The sequence below is a fragment of the Perognathus longimembris genome, chromosome 5 (assembly GCF_023159225.1).
Source record: "Perognathus longimembris pacificus isolate PPM17 chromosome 5, ASM2315922v1, whole genome shotgun sequence".
NCBI lineage: Eukaryota > Metazoa > Chordata > Mammalia > Rodentia > Heteromyidae > Perognathus > Perognathus longimembris.
In genome coordinates this window covers 80,419,929-80,437,154 of record NC_063165.1, presented here as the reverse complement: position 1 = coordinate 80,437,154, position 17,226 = coordinate 80,419,929, and the positions used below count along the sequence as shown (strand labels likewise).

General features: G+C 42.3%; 2 protein-coding genes across 3 annotated transcripts in view; one reads left to right on the top strand and one right to left on the bottom strand.

Moving 5' to 3' along the window:
- Smc4 (structural maintenance of chromosomes 4) overlaps positions 1–3,277 on the top strand; it is a 32,643-nt gene extending 29,366 nt beyond the window's left edge. For both annotated transcript variants that reach the window (XM_048347185.1, XM_048347186.1), the window contains exons 19-24: positions 54–198; positions 388–561; positions 866–1,048; positions 1,372–1,604; positions 1,902–2,085; positions 2,175–3,277. In XM_048347185.1, the coding sequence (XP_048203142.1) occupies positions 54–198; positions 388–561; positions 866–1,048; positions 1,372–1,604; positions 1,902–2,085; positions 2,175–2,327 (1,072 nt within the window). In that variant the 3' untranslated portion in view covers positions 2,328–3,277. The remainder of the gene's footprint in view (positions 1–53; positions 199–387; positions 562–865; positions 1,049–1,371; positions 1,605–1,901; positions 2,086–2,174) is intronic.
- A 2,221-nt stretch (positions 3,278–5,498) lies between these two features.
- On the bottom strand, positions 5,499–15,006 carry Trim59 (tripartite motif containing 59). The gene is made up of 2 exons (XM_048347191.1): positions 14,931–15,006; positions 5,499–6,993 (listed from the first exon to the last, which is right to left on the bottom strand). Exon 2 carries the CDS (start codon positions 6,988–6,990, stop codon positions 5,788–5,790), a length of 1,203 nt encoding a protein of 400 aa, XP_048203148.1. The 5' UTR covers positions 6,991–6,993; positions 14,931–15,006; the 3' UTR covers positions 5,499–5,787.
- Between the last annotated feature and the right edge of the window lie 2,220 nt (positions 15,007–17,226).

Genomic DNA, 17,226 nt, shown 5'->3' with positions numbered 1-17,226 from the left:
GTTGACTTTTAAGTAACAATCTCATTTTTACATTTTTACTGTCATTGCTTTAGAAATCTTAAAAAGGCACAAGACTCTGCCTTTCGCACAGAGAAAGAAATAAAAGACACAGAGAAAGAAGTGAAGGACTTGCAAGCAGAGCTAAAAAACCTTGAGGAGAAAGCAACAGAAGTCATCAGCAACACCAATGCTGCAGAGGTGTGTTTTATTTTATAGGGGACAGAGTGATACTCAAAGCAGTGTAACTATAAGCCTTATATATCAAAAATGAGTGTGCCAACTTTGAATCAAAAGGAAGGGATTTGGGGACAGGTTGCTGACACTAGTGGGAAAATGCATTGTTGGGATTTTGGGAAGATCATGGCTCTAGCAGTTATTCGTTTGTAGGAATCCTTACCAGAGATCCAGAAGGAACATCGTAACCTACTTCAGGAACTGAAAGTTATTCAAGAAAATGAACATGCTCTTCAAAAAGATGCACTGAGTATTAAGTTGAAACTTGAGCAAATTGATGGTCACATTGCTGAACATAACTCTAAAATAAAATACTGGCAAAAGGAGGTAAGAGTGCTACCATTTACTTCTATATAACTTGACCTCTAATTTATCAATTTGGTGGGAAGGATTGTTTTGGGTTTTGAAATCAGTTGTGATTAACTGCATGACAGTCCATTTATAAGCACTATTTTGATCAATGTGTAGTAATACGTGGAAAAATCTTAAGTACTTGGAATTGGGCAACTCCAGAATTGATCTGAAGAGTTTAGTATTGCATGAACATTTTATGACCTAGCTATTAGATTCATTTGAGGTTTTCATATGTTTACTTAAAAACTAAATCCTCTCACCTTAATTGAACTTTTAGATTTCAAAAATTACATTGCACCCTATAGAAGATCATCCTATTGAAGAGATCTCAGTTCTAAGCACAAAGGACCTAGAAGCAATCAAGAACCCAGATTCTATCACAAACCAAATTGCACTTTTGGAAGCCCAGTGCCATGAAATGAAACCAAACCTTGGTGCCATTGCAGAGTATAAAAAGAAGGTATGGGGCTGGGGATATGGCCTAGTGGCAAGAGTGCTTGCCATGTATACATGAGGCCCTGGGTTCAATTCCCCAGCACCACATATACAGAAAATGGCCAGAAGTGGCACTGTGGCTCAAGTGGCAAGAGTGCTAGCCTTGAGCAAAAGGAAGCCAGGGACAGTGCTCAGGCCCTGAGTCCAAGGCCCAGGACTGGCCAAAAAAAAAAAGAAGGTATGATTGCATTGTTGATATAAAACAGAAGTTCTTTCTTAGCCTGAATCATAACTTTCATAATGTGAAATTTATATCTGAAAAGGGTTTTTCTCACAATCTTTTCATAGGAAGAACTGTATTTGCAACGAGTAGCAGAATTGGACAAAATTACATCTGAAAGAGATAATTTTAGACGGGCCTATGAAGATCTTCGAAAACAAAGACTTAATGAGTTTATGGCAGGTTTTTATGTAATAACAAATAAATTAAAGGAAAACTACCAGATGCTTACTCTAGGAGGGGATGCAGAACTAGAACTTGTAGACAGCTTGGATCCCTTCTCTGAAGGAATCATGTTCAGGTTTGTTCTACATACATCTTGCTGTTTTATGTTTCTAGGGTGAGCTGCAAAGCTTAGAGCTAATTTATGTATAACTAGAAAAAAGGAGGGTGGGAGTTTTGGGAATCAAGCCAAGCCTGGTGATCCAGGTAATCCCTGAACCTCCAGTTGGGAAGACGAGGGAGGCAGGATTATGAGTTCAAGGCCACTCTGGGCTACATGGTGAAACTCGCTCAAAATAAAAGTTCAATTGTGAAAAGCATCGTTGGGAATTCCCAGGAATTACGTAATGTGACTAAAAGATTTGCCTCATTGCAGTGTTCGGCCACCTAAGAAAAGTTGGAAGAAGATCTTCAATCTCTCAGGAGGAGAGAAAACGCTCAGCTCACTGGCTTTAGTATTTGCCCTTCACCACTACAAGCCCACTCCCCTTTACTTCATGGACGAAATCGATGCAGCCCTTGACTTTAAAAATGTATCCATTGTTGCCTTTTACATATATGTAAGTAATAATCAGTTTTCATTCTGGAACTCTGTGACTCCATAGAATTCTTTGGATTATTTACTGAGATCTTTTTTTTCTTTTTTTAGGAACAAACGAAAAATGCCCAATTCATCATAATTTCTCTTCGAAACAATATGTTTGAGATTTCAGATAGACTTATTGGAATTTACAAAACATACAATATAACAAAGAGTGTTGCAGTAAACCCAAAAGAAATAGCATCTAAAGGACTTTGTTGAACTTTATCCTGAAGATGTGTTTGAACAGATTTGCATTTCTGGTTCTGTTTGTAAAAGATTACAAATGTTGTACAAAGTACATATTAAGCTGTTTGACAAAAGTGCTATTTTCACTGTTACGAGTTGATATATTCTCTATGCTTATTAGATTATAAAAATTATCTTAATATGTGTGTATATATATCCAAGCTGACCTCAAACTCAGTCATCCCCCCTCAGCTTCCTAAAAGCTAAGATTAAAGTTGTGCATCACTATGCCCAGGTCTAAAAAAATAAAAAAAAACTAAGTGGCAAACTAGAGGAAATAGAATGGCTGGAGGATCAGGTGACTTGTCCTTCGTCCAGAATTGCTACAAACAAAGAGTTTAAAAGTATGTTGAAAATAAATTTCAAAGCTACAGTGTGTTATCAAGGCTCAGCCTCATGTTTATTTGACCTAAACTGGGAAATTCTAGCAAGCAGTAGACAGATTCTAAGGCACTGTGCTTAATGCTCGTGTAATGGGAAATGTCCTTAAGGCATTTGCTTAATGACTTATAATAGGAAGATGAAACGTGTGTCATTTGATTTTTTTTTTTTTTTTTTTGGACAGGGGTGAAGAGGGCATGCTTACCTGGTACTCATAACTACCATTCTACCACTTGAGCCACAATACGGTGGGGATGGGGGTAGGGGTAACTCCTTCAGCTGGTTCAGTTTTTTTTGCTGGTTAACTGTAGTCTCAGCCTTTGCTGTAAGGGTTGGCTTCAAACAATCTCCAGATCTCATCCTGCATAGTGCTCAAATAGGATTTTTTTTGTTTACTGTATTTGAAGCATGTTAGAAGTCGAAGTAAGTTGACAACCAGTTGGATTTCAGAAGAAACTGCATCCAGAGATTCAATTTCTAGGTATTTAAAGAATTCACCAACTGGCTACCCATTTATTGGACCACTGTTTAATGTATTTTTTTTAAACCAACATATACCTTGTGTATAATAATTTTAAAAAGTGAATAGAAGTAGAAGCACACTAGCAGCATAGACAGAGGCCTAAAATTCAAGTGTAATCATTTTAAGTCTTAAGAAGCCACCTGGCTTTTTCTGTTTCTGTGGTACCAAGGAATCAAACCCAGAGCTTTATGCATGCTAGACAAGCACTCTACCACATTCCCAACCCATGAAATTACATTTTAATACACATAGAGCATGGCACTAAATTTTGGAGTTGAAATGTCCAGAACCCATATGGAAATTGCAAAACTACCACTCCTGAATTAGCATCTTATCAAGCCATTAAATACAAATAAAATAAAAAGAATTTATTAAAACTTCATTACACATAAAAGTTCAGGATGATGGACTTTACAATCTCATCCTGTTGAAGTACAAAACAGCATGATTAAGGATCAGCTTCAAAAGTTCTCAAAACACTTAAGTTTTAAAATACTGTCAATTCTAAAATGGTATCAACAGGCATATACTTTGATCTTTATAAATCTTACCTGCAAGAAACGCTAACAAACCCTAAGCACATACATGGTTTCACATCACTTTGAAGTTAATGCCATCCTCAGAAATCGGATTAAGGTCTTGACAAAGTAGCTAACATTCAATGCGCCTAAGTACATTTACTTTTCAAAAACATACTTTTATAGTGACTGATATCTTAATCATAGTACAACTCCAGTCTAAAGCTATACAGTATGCCTTAACATTTCCATTACACCCTTTAAAAAGTTGACATAATTGTGCTAGTCTGGTTCTGATCATAAGTTGACTTTGCTATAATCTTAAGTGATAAGATCTGCAAGACCTTAAGAAGTAGTTCCCTGAATACAGCTCTAGCTAATCACTTTAAATGAATGTGTGGGTGGGCCCAAGAGCATATCCTAATTAGCCCATTTGGGGCTTACAAAAGCAAATCAACTTAGTTCATGGACAATGAGCAAAAAATCCTACTATGTCTCTTAAAAGTTCAGGAATGTAAGATTAATTGTTGGTACTTGTGCTAATGCAGAGTGAATGAACACGCAGGAAGTCAAGTAGTTTACTAATGGATTCTATCAAAGTATGTTGGGAATGTCACATATAACTCCTAGAAATTTGTCCAAGAACTGACTATACTGACATAACCAAATCAAAACTACAATCTTTTGTTTACTGGGTAGAATACACTTAAGCTAGGGTTCTACCCCAGCCCCCCTTTTGAGAAAAAGTCTGTTGACCAGGATGACAAACTCCTGGAAGCACAAGGATTTCCTGCCTCAGGCTGGAAAACTCAAGCTGCTCTCAAATACAATCCCTGTTTACATAAACCATAAAACATGACAAGAAGTCGTTGGGGCTGGGAAGATGGCCTACTAACTGGCAAGAGTGCTTGCCCTCCTATACAAGCAGCAGCCCTGGGTTCGATTCCTCAGCACCACATAGATAGAAGTGGCACTGTGGCTCAAGTGGCAGAGTGCTAGCCTTGAGCAAAAAGAAGCCAGGGACAGTGCTCAGGCCCTAAGTTCAAGCCCCAGGACTGGCAAAAAAAAAAAAGTTCCCTCATGCAATATCCAAAAGCAGTGGAGTTAGTTCACTTGGAATGAATGTTGATAAACACCTTGCACTCAATTACCTAAAATGTGTTGGAAACACATTAAATGTGTGAAATCTCTTTGGGTAGTAGTCCTGCATCACTTATTTGCTGCCCAATTTTTAAGAATCTTAACACTACTATTCACCCATTTAAAAACCTTCAACTTGCTGGGAATATGGCCTAGTGGCAAGAGTGCTTGCCTCGTATACATAAAGCCCTGGGTTCGATTCCTCAGCACCACATATATAGAAAAGGCCAGAAGAGGCGCTGTGGCTCAAGTGGCAGAGTGCTAGCCTTGAGGAGAAAAAAAAAAAGCCAGGGACGTTGCTCGAGTCCAAGCACCAGGACTGGTGCAAAAAAACAGAAACCTTCAAGTTACTTCAAAATGCAAGCCTGTACACCTATGATTTTGCCTTTTTTTCACCAAAATATTACAAATACATGAAGGGCAAAGACAACTATTGCCTTATGGTAAAAGACAAATGTCTTAGTAGCACATTATCAACCTATTACACCAGTAAAAATCGGATGTATTACTGAATTAACTACTAGATGTTTGCCAGATACTGTCTTATTTCTAACTGGCACATAATTTGTATCCAATTCAAGCTGGGTCTGGAGGTATGGCTCAAATGGTGTAGTGCCTAATGTAGTATTGCAACTGCCTAGCAAGGCCCTGAGTTCAAACTCAGGTACTGCCCCCACCCCCCCAAAAAAAGTTACTGTCCCAACAGAAACACAGAAGATTTAATGTATTTCTATATATTTATATTTGTTGCAAGTCTATGAAAGTTTAGTTTGCTACTTTTGCTACCCTCGTCTCCATTTAGCAGTAGTTAGCCTCTGCTGTACCCAAATAAACTCATTTCACAAATCATATTTATGTTTTCAATGATAAACTACTTCCCCCACATGAATTCCTTTAAAAAATAAAAAGGGTGACATAGTATATTTTGTAAATCATGCAAATTGTTAGATAAACTTTGGTAAATAGACAAAGAGACTTCAGAAAAACATATTGAAGTTATTTCATTTAAGAAGGTTATTATGTGGTGGTTGAAAAGGAGTATCAACATTAATATCACTGAAATCAGAGTGACTATAGCAATATTTAAAATCTTAAAAAGCTCAATCTCTTTTTCATCCTTATCAGGCCAGGAACAGGGCACCCTTTTAGAAGAAATCTTCATTTCAGGAATAAAAGCTTTCCTTATTTTTCCAATTTCCGTTCTGTTCCATTCTTCTTTTAGCACTTTGCTTACCCGAGGCTGGATTTCAACAGGTTGGACATCAGGAAGTGGTCTTTCTTTTAGCATCTGCACACGTTGGCGAACATCATCAATTTTTTCTAGAAATTTAAGTGGAGACTCTTCTTGTAAAGATGTGGTCATGGTAACCAGTTCAAGCTGCTGCTCTCGTATTTCTTTCAATCTTTCGATCTGTGGAGTATATTCTTGACTCATCAAATTGCCAACATCACAGAGAGCGGTTAGGAAATTCTTCTTTTTCTGTTCTAATATATCAGTAAGCTCCTTAAAATACTGGAGAACAACTTCCTTGTCACTTTGGACCATTTTCTCTGAATGGGATTTCTGTTCTTCTAGCTTTTCAATAAGACAAGTAATATCTGTCCAATGTGCATCAGTAAGCTGCTTGAGCAAACTTCGTGGTGTGTCCTTTTCTTTCAGATAAGCACTCTGAAGGTCATCTATAGGATGACCATGATGTTGACCTATAGTTAGGCAATGACCACAAACTAATTTTTTATCCAGCAGACAATAAACATTCAGTGGTTGCCTATAGTGTTCAGGGCAGGTGACGATATCTGGATGGTCTTCCTGCTGATACTTTTCGATGATAGCCCTTAATGCAAAATTAACAGGTAAAGATTCAATTCCACTTGGAGCAATTTCAATAATACTTCTGCAATTAGGGCACTTGAGTGGAATTCGCAAAGGTCTCCATATATAAAAATTACCAGATGCCTGAAGAACGTTTTCCAAACAATTTCTACAAAATGTATGAGAACATGGTAATACACGAGGATCTTCAAAAATACTGTAACAAATGGGACACGTTAACTCGTCCTCAAAATTGTGCATTTCCTGTCAAGAGAAAAAAAAAATGCAGTGTCTACATAGGACATTCTTTCCTGGATACTTTATTTATACATTCGCATTAACTTCCAAATTACTAATATACAACCCTTGTCATTTAAAAGTATTTTTTCTTTTTAAAAAGACTAATTCAATCTCTAACACATAGTAAGTGAACAACTGATAATCTTTCAGAGTTTATGCCTCTGGAATAAGTCATACAAACCAAGCAAAATGACTCCAATTTGTAGTGAAATTCTTAAAACTAACAATTCATAATTTATATAATGAAGTCTAAAGTTTAATGTTCTTTAAGTCTACTTACTAACTACAATTACTGTGTGCAACTTTTTTACATGCCAAGATGCTAAAGTCCAGACTGTGCACATACATAAATAAGCATTTCATTTACACAATACAACTTTGAAGCTTAGCGACATCATATTCCTTAACTCAAAAAATAAAAAGGAAATGTTAGTGGCTCATTCATGGTTTGTTTTTTAAGCATACAAGGGAGGTTTCACTGTGACATTTCCAAACGCATATGAAATGCATTCCAACAATGTTTTTTCTTTCTGTGTATATGTGTGTATACAGGGTTAGAGGAGTATCACATTCAGCTTGTTCAGCATTTTTGCTGATGGCTGAAACTACCAATTGAGCCAATCCTGTCCAACTTTTTGCTGGTTAATTGGAGAATCTCACAGAACTTTTTGCCTAGAATAGCTTCCAACTGCAATCTTCACATCTCAACCTCCTGAAAAAGGCAAGGATTATAGGCATGAGCCATAACACCCAACTCATGGTTTCTTAAAGCAAGCTATATGTGTGTACATATATGTATATGTGTGTGTGTGTGTGTGTGTGTGTGTAGTTTCTCTAGAAACAGTATAAATTTCTTAGTTGTTTGAACTGGAAAAGATAACAAAAACTCAGTATCTGCATAGCATAATTTTCTCTCTTTTATTTTTCATGGTGCTAGAGACTAAGTGCAGATCATTGCACATGCTGGCCAAGTGCTCTACCACTTACATATCCCAGACCCAGACCAACAGTGTAATCTTCTAAATTAATGATTTTTACTTGAAGATTTGGAAGTTATATTTTTCACTAGTTTTTGCCATCAAAAAACAGTTGAAGTCAGGGGCTGGGAATATGGCTTAGTGGTAGAGTGTTTGCCTCGCATGCAAGAAGCCCTGGGTTCGATTCCTCAGCACCACATATATAGAAAAGGCCAGAAGTGGTGCTGTGGCTCAAATGATAGAACACCAGCCTCGAGCAAAAGGAAGCCAGGGACAGTGCTCAGGCCGAGTCCAAGCCCCAGGACTGGCAAAAAAAAAAAAGAAAGAAAAAAAAGTTGAAGTCAGGGCTGCTTTCCCGTTATTATCGTGGGAACTCCTTTTAAGTCATTCCAGACGGCTGAATTTTAGGACATTAAGAAACAAAATAAAATTAGAACTTAAGCAGAAGACCACTTAAGGCTCACTAGAAGTCTACAAAGGGAATGCGGAAGTTGGTGTTGTACTGAATTAAAGCAAAAGTAATTAAATTAGCACTAATTACAATTAGCTGTCAGACTCGCTGGGGATGTTTGTCTTCCAATTTATATCAGACACAGAGAGACACTGAAATCAATTTTCAAATAATTTACACTTGTAAAATGTCACTGTGAAAAAAAACATACCAGGAACCAGGAGGACAAAAGACACGTTTTTCTGGTAACTTTTACACACTGGTGTCCAGAAGCAAACGGGGGTTTTATTTTATTAAAAAATAATACTATAAAATAATTTTCATGTTGGAAAACAGTAGTGTTGACATCCTGATCCTCCTTTGAAAGTATTTGTATAAATTAAGAGAACAGAAAATAAACTGGTTTTGTGGTTACAAAAAAAGTTGGAAGTCAGGCGCCAGTGGCTCACACCTGTAATCCCAGCTACTAAGGAAGCTGAGATCTGAGGATCACGGTTCAAAGCCTTGAGCAAAACAGCTCCAGGATTCTTGGTGGTTAATTGGAGATAAGAGTCTCATGGATGGGGGGAGAGGGAAAGGCAGAGGGGGAAGGGGAGAATGAGGGAGGAAGTAACAAACAGTACAAGAAACGTATCCAAGGCCTAACGTATGAAACTGTAACATCTCTGTACATCACTTTGACAATAAATAAGAAAAAGAAAAAAAAAAGATTCTCATGGACTTTCCTACCCTGGCTGGCTTTGAACAGTGATCCTCAGAACTCAGCCTGAGAAGCTAGGATTACAGGTGTGAGCCATCGATGCCTAAACTAACCACTTCTACCAAACATAAAACCTCAAACATTTTCCCTATTGGCTTCTTATCTGCCAAAATTTCCCTTGTCCCTCATGTCTCAACATACTTGTGTCTGCCTTTTCCCATGTCCGTCTCTGAAGCCTACACTTTAACTTCATAGCACTTTAACAGGGCTTTAATTATAAGAGTTTTCCAGCACTGTTATATATTAGAATGTATATCTCCTACAAAGGCAGAAATCGTATCTAAACTATGGTGTATTTCTATAGTATAATCATAGAAATTAACATATACTAGGCATTCACATCCTATTTGCTTGAATGAAGTTATAAACACACTAATGTTAATCAGGTCAGACCTTCATTTCTTTTTTTTCCCCCTTTAGGGAGAGTGGTGGTGCTGGGTTTAAATTTGGAGCTTCTTACTCGCTAGACAGGTTCTCTACCAACTTTAAGCCACACTTCCAGTCCTTTTTCCCCCTCTTTGCATGAGATTGTGTGTACTGGTACTGAGGCTTAAACTCAAGGCCTCTCACTTGGCTTCTCTATTTATATAGGCTGGCAGTACACAACTTGAGCCACATCCCCAGTTCTGGCTTTTTGATGGGTCAACGAGAGTCTGCTCTAGCTGTCTTTGAATCACAGTCTTCAGAGCTCCTATTCCTAAATAGCTAAGATTGCAGGCATGACAAACAACAGTGCCCAGCTCCCTGGTTACTTTTAAGACAGCTTCTTCCTTTTTGTCCAGGACAGCCAAGAAACTCAGCATCCCAAGCAGTGAAGGCTTACAGGAATAAGCCACAGCACCAAGCAAAAACAAAATCTTTGTTTTTATTAGGAAAAAGCTGCAACAGGAGAGTCTATGAGAAAATATTTCATTCAGACTGACAATATTTAGTATATCTAATGAGCCAAAAAGACTAACCTTCAACTGTGAAGGATTCAAGGAAACCTCAGTAACTGGGCAAAAGTCTACAAGATGACAGTCGTTGCAGATAAATTCAAGCGACTACATGCTGGGAAACATTTACAGAGAGCTCTTAATCGTAAAACAATCATGTTTCTCATAGAATTTCAATGTCAGAACACACGACGACGGAACAGAACAGCTTGTTGAAGGGAATAAAACATAAGCAGTGAGCCTAGATTTAATAATACTATTACAAGCAGGCACTGGCAGCTCAGGCTCATAATCCTAGATACTCAGGAGGCTGAGATCTGAGGATGGAAGTTCGAAACAAGCCCGAGGAGGAAAGTTCATGAGACTCATCTCCAATTAACCACCAGAACACCATAAGTAGAGCTGTGGCTCCAAGCACTAGTCTATACACAGGCCCTGATTTCAGCCTCACAACCAGCAAAATAATCATAATGCTACAGCTAGTTAATATATAAGTAGCAAAACTTGCCCTAAACTGAACCTCATGGTTAAAAATTAACTCGTGGGGCTGGGAATATGGCCTAGTGGCCAGAGTGCTTGTCTCATATACATGAAGCCCTGGGTTCGATTTCTCAGCACCACATTTATAGAAAATGGCCAGAAGTGGCACTGTGGCTCAAGTGGCAGGGTGCTAGCCTGAGTCCAAGCCCCAGGACTGACAAAAAAAATAAAATAAAATAAAAAATAAAAATTAACTTGTAAGTAATTGTAATCACTAGGGAAGAAAAGTTTAAGAACTCTATTTTTCGGGGCTGGGGATATGGCCTAGTGGCAAGAGTGCCTGCCTCATATACATGAGGCCCTGGGTTCGATTCCCCAGCACCACATATACAGAAAATGGCCAGAAGTGGCGCTGTGGCTCAAGTGGCAGAGTGCTAGCCTTCAGCAAAAAAAAAGAAGACAGGGACAGTGCTCAGGCTCTGAGTCCAACCCCCAGGACTGGCAAAAAAAAAAAAAAAAAAAAGAACTCTATTTTTCCTTTGAAGAAGGTCAACCTGTATTCAAAAACGAAAAGAAACCACAGTAACAGCATTATTATTATTATTTGGAAAATAGAGAAGTTAATACCAAAACAAACAGATGAAAGTAACTGCTTTTAAAGCAGAGTCTGGAGGAGGGAATGTGAGGGCAGGGGATCCACTTTAATCAACATAATTAAAAATATAAGATGGTAAAAGAAAAATAATCCTGCTGGGTACAGTGGCACAGTACCCAGAGAGCAGTAAAATACAAGCTCAAGGCCAGTGTGACGACATAGCAAGATCCCATCGCTAAAGAAAAGCAGAGAGGGCTGGGGATATGGCCTAGTGGCAAGAGTGTGTGCCTCGTATACATGAAGCCCAGGGTTCAATTCCCCAGCACCACATATATAGAAAACGGCCAGAAGTGGCGCTGTGGCTCAAGTGGCAGAGTGCTAGCCTTGAGCAAAAAGAAGCCAAGGACAGTGCTCAGGCCCTGAGTCCAAGGCCCAGGACTGGCCAAAAAAAAAAAAGAAAAGAAAAGAAAAGCAGAGAGAGGGCCGGGAATGTGGCTTAGCGGTAGAGGGCTTGCCTAGCATGCAGGAAGCCCTGGGTTCCATTTCTCAGTACCACATAAACAGAAAAGGCTGGAAGTGGCGCTGTGGCTCAAGTGGTAGAGTGCTAGCCTTGTGCACAGAGGTTCAGGGAGAGAGCCCAGGCCCTGAGTCTAAGCCCCAGGACTGGAAAAAGAAAAGCAGAGAAAAAGAGGAAAACGAGAACATTATGGCCTCAGGATTTGCCTGTTAACCATAATTTCCAGAGGAAATTTACAACAAAACATAGACAGACAGAAACAAGCCTAGAGCCAGGCACTGGTGGTTCATACCTTTAATCCTAGCTATTCAGGAAGCTAAGATTTGAGGATTGTGGTTTGAAGCCAGTCAGGGTAGGAAAGTCAGTGAGACCCTTATTAACCAGCAATATGCCAGAAGTGAAGCTGTGACTCACGTGGTAGAGCACTAGCCTTGAATATAAAAATCTCAGGGATAACTCCCAGCCCCAGGACTATCACCAAAAAAATATATATATATATATCTGATGAAACCAGGCGCCAGTGGCACATATCTATAATCCTAACTACTCAGGAGGCTGAGATCTGAGGATTGAAGTTTGAAGCCAGTCCAGGCAGAAAAGTCCCCAAGAGACTCTTCTAATTAACTACTCAAAATCTGGAAAGTGAAACTGTGGCTCAAAGTGGTGGAGTGCTAGTCTTGAGCAAAAGGGCTCGTAGACAGCAACCAGGCCCTGAGTTCAAGTCCTACAACCAACACACACACACACACACCTTTTTTTTTTTTTTGGCCAGTCCTGGGCCTTGGACTCCGGGCCTGAGCACTGTCCCTGGCTTCTTCCCGCTCAAGGCTAGCACTCCGCCACTTGAGCCACAGCGCCGCTTCTGGCCGTTTTCTGTATATGTGGTGCTGGGGAATCGAACCTAGGGCCTCGTGTATCCGAGGCAGGCACTCTTGCCACTAGGCTATATCCCCAGCCCCACACACCTTTTTTTTTAAGTCAAGTTTTAGCTGGGCACCAGTGGCTCATGCTTGTAATCACAGCCAGCCAGAAGGCTGAGATTTGAGGATCACAGTTCAAAGCCAGCACAGGCAGGAAAGTCCATGAGACTCTGGAAGTGGCGCTGTGGCTCAAAGTGATAGAGCATTATTAGCCTTGAGCAAAAGAGCTCAGGGACAGCAGCCCTGAGTTCAAGCTCCATGACCAAAAAAAAAAACAAAAACAAGAGGAAAGAGGCAAGCTTCTCCAATGATTTCTTTCGAATGGTCAAGAAACAGCTCCTTGTACCAGACCACAAATACAGAAAGTTTGCAAAGTATTTTAAAAACATTACGTGATTCCAAAGCGTGAAACATGTGTTGGTGGAGGTATAGTGGTGAGCAAAGCTACGTACTAAAACCTACCAAAACCTAACTAAAACCTAACAGACAATACAACACTCAAAATAGACACACACACACACACACACACACACACACACACATATAAAAGCCAGGTATCAGTGGATCACACCTGTTATCCTAGCTACTCAGAACACTGAGATCTGAAGATTGTGGTTTGAAGCCAACCCAGACAGTAAGAGACTCTTATTGCTAATTAACCAGCAAAAAAGCCAGGAATGGGGGTTTGGTTCAAGTGGTAGAGCACCAGTCATGAGCAGAAAAGCCATGAGTGGAGGTCTAGAGTTCAAGCACCACTACCAGCACACACAAAAAAGATACCAATGGAAAAACCTTAAGCACACTATCAGCAAAATCCAATCCAGGTGCCAATCCCATCCAGTCCACTAGCCAGGTGCTGGTAGCTCACATCTGTAATCCTAGATACTCAGGAGGTCTGAGGATCACGGGTAGAAGCCAGCCTGGGCAGGAAAGTCTGTAAGACTCATCTCCAAGTAATCACTCAAAAACTGGAAATGGGGGACTGGAAATATGGCCTAGTGGCACGAGTGCTTGCCTAGTATACATGAAGCCCTGGGTTTGATTCCCCAGCACCACATATATAGAAAATGGCCAGAAGTGGTGCTGTGGCTCAAGTTGGCAGAGTGCTAGTCTTGAGCAAAAAAGAAGCCAGGGACAGTGCTCAGGCCCTGAGTCCAAGGCTCAGGACTGGCAAAAAAAAAAAAAAAAAAAAAAAACTGGAAATGGAGCCATGGCTCAAAGTATAGAGCACTAACTAGCCTTGAGCAGAGAAGCTTAGGAACAGCACCCAGGCCCTGAGTTCAAGCTCCACAACTGACCAAAAAAAAGAATACTGTCCTGTAACTTTGCTGGGGATACAGCTCAGGGGTAGTGTTTAAGCATGATGAAAAACAAAACAAAATTGCAGAATTTAGCAATGCCAAAAACCACACTACTCATTCTTCAATAGTTTAAGTTTTGATTCATTACTCTTTACTACTGCCTTTCCTCTCTAAATATGGTTATAAAACACCCATTACACTTTATAATCTCTAAAATTCTATATTTACCACATTTCAGATTTAGGTAAGACTTGTCATAGGACTTCTGGTGAGTCAGCTATAAACCTGGAAAAACTCAAAATGATGTCACCACTGAGATTACCTGTTTGTGGCCCAAACTGATTTAAAAAAACAAATAACTATGTTTACTGCCTTCAAGAAGTGCTACTACCGTGTGCTATATACATATTTTTTAAATTATCTTTGTTATGATGTATAAACATTAAAAAAAAAATAAGTTCTAGCCGGGCGCCAGTGGCTCACACCTGTAATCCTAGCTACTCGGGAGGCTGAGATCTGAGGATCATGGTTCAAGTCCAGCCCCTGGAAGGAAAGTCTAGGAAAGTCCATGAGACTCTTATCTCCAATTAACCAGCAGAAAACAGGAAGTAGCACTGTAGCTCAAGTAGTAGAGCACTAGCCTTGAGCTGAAGAGCTCCAGGACAGCGTGGGGGCCAAGTTCAAGCCCCAGGACCCACTAAACAAATAAATAAGTTCTATGGTTAGATCTTTCTCTTTACTCCTCAGTAGCTTTCTTTTGCTTTGATATATTGTTTCTCTACAAACTAAAAAGGGAACTATTCATATAGTTTAACCAAGAACTGACCTAACAAACTTAAGATTTAAACTTTTCAATTTTTGCCAAGCAAAAATCCACTTAGTAGACAATATTCAGTAACGCACTTACTGGAAACCAAATGCGCTGAGACCTGACTTCCCGTCCACTGAAACCTTCCAGGTCTTACCTTTCTGTGTCGATTTCCCGGCTTGGGTACTGAGTATCCTTTATATCCACCTTTTCCTGATTCTTTTATTCTTTTCCTGAAAGTAAAGCATATTTTTTTTTTCGTTTAATGCTTCGGATTGACTTTGTGAAATAAACCAAAAAAAAAAAAAAAAGGGGGGGGGGGGGGACACGACGTCACGAAAGCGCGAGCTACACGGTGCGCGGCGCGGCTGCCCATTCCCGGCTCCACGGGATCCGCCAGCGGGGTGGGGGGGCCCCGAACCCGAGCCGCGCGCGGCGGGGACCTCCCCACCCCCACCCCCCCACCGTGGGAAAGAACCGGCCCCGCTCGCCGCTCTCACGAGCCTTTTTCCCACGCGCGCCGTCCCAGCCCCGCGGCCCCGAACACGCACGCTCCCCACCGGTGACCGAGAACTTCCCGGTCTCCCCGCGCTCCGCACCCCCCCACCCCCCCTCCCATCCCCCTCGGGAGCGCCAGGGCGGGACGGCGGACTCGGGGGGAGGAGGGGGGGCCGGCCGCCCACTCGGGGCGCGCCCACCCCTCCGGTTCCCGCCAAACGGACCGCCCCGGACGGCCGCCGGCGTCGGGGGGGGGGGGGCCGCCGGGAAGTGCGGGGCCGCCGCGGGACTCACCGCGACGAGGCGGACGTGCGGGGAGCGCGCGGCGCGGGCGGAGCGGAGTCCGCGGCGGGCTCCAGGGCGGCGCGCAGGCGGCGGCGGAGGGCGGCGGGACGCCCCCGGCTCCTCCCCCCGAGCGACTCCAGGTGTCCGCCGGGGCGGGGCCTGGCCGCGCAGGCGCAGTCCGCAAGCGACGTTCAACCGCGGCGCGCCCGCCAATGGGACGGCCGCGCGGGCGGGGCCGCGGTTTGAAAGTCAACGGCCGCGGGAGGGCTCCCCGCGCCTGCGCACTGAGGGGGCGCGCGGGCCGCGATCCGGCGAGCGGGAGCGCTGGGCGCCGCGGGCGGGGGAGACGGGCCCCGCTGCGAGCGTTGGTGACCGGGGTCCCCGCCGGGCCGAGCGCCGTGACCGCCGTGGTGACCTCACAGCCGCGGGGCGGGGCGTCCCCGAGGGGGCGGGGAGGCCGGACGCCGAGGATCGCGGTTCGAGGCCAGCCGGCCGGGACAGAAAAGTCCAGCTCCAGTGAACCGGCGAAAATGCCCGGGCTGCGGAGAGACCGGGTGTGAGTGAAAAATGCAGGCGAGTGTGCCAGCTCCCGCACTGTCACGGAAAGAACACGGAATAGACAAGAACTGGTTAACGGAACGCATGCACGTTTTGTTTCTTGTAGGCCTACAGGGCGGTCTTTATAGGAATAAAATCCAAACGACTGACTCAAACATAAAATGCTTCTATATTGCTTAGAGAACAAACATATATGTGTGAAGGAATGAGAGAAAAATGGGCACCTGGGGGGCTGGAATGTGGCCTAGTGGTAGAGGGCCTGCCTAGCATGCATGAAGCCCTGGGTTCGATTCCTCTGCACCACGTATATAGAAAAAGCTGGAACTGGCCCTGTGGCTCAAGTGGCGGAGTGCTAGCCTTGAGCAAAAAGAAGCCAGGGACAGTGCTCAGGCCCTGAGTTCAAACACCGGGACTGGCAAAAAAAGAAAAGAAAAATGGGCACCTGGACTGGAGTAGACATGTCAGGGCTAACACTAAGGGATCATGTGGAAGCTGGTGGAAGAAAAGGGTTGTTTCAGTGTCCCTTGCAAGTCCCCCTTCCAGTATATGGTTGGCAAGGCTCTCTACTGGCTTCGGTGTGTGAAGGTCTTGCATCCCAAAAGAATCTCTATGTCTTTCTAACTGTAGGACCAACAGCCCGTGCTGAAGGTACAGTTAGTGCCTCATTTCCTTCTGAAATAACATCAGTTTGGTTTGGGTCGGTGCACGTCTTTATCAACTATCATAAGAAGATGATGTGCAGCTTAAGAACATCTCTATTTTTTTTCTTGTTTTTTTTTTTTTTTTTTCAGTTCTGGGGCTTGAACTCAGGACCTGAGCACTGTCCCTGGCTTCTTTTTGCTCAAGGCTAGCACTCTGCCTCTTGAGCCACAGCACCACTTCCAGCTTTTTCTATATATGTGGTGCTGAGGAGTCAAACCCGGGGCTTCATGTATACGAGGCGAGCACTTTACCACTAGGCCATATTCCCAGCCATCTCAAAGAATCATGTGTCTTTGTGACAGGACATTTTGTTTTGGTTTGCTTTGTGGTAGATTTCACTGATGTAATTCACCGGCTTCAAACAGCTATATAAGCCAAGTATATAACTCTGTGGCCAGCTGCTAGGGGAT

Excerpts from the sequence above, each read along its gene's own strand:
- Trim59 (XM_048347191.1), bottom strand. The coding sequence starts at position 6,990 with ATGCACAATTTTGAGGACGAGTTAACGTGTCCCATTTGTTACAGTATT.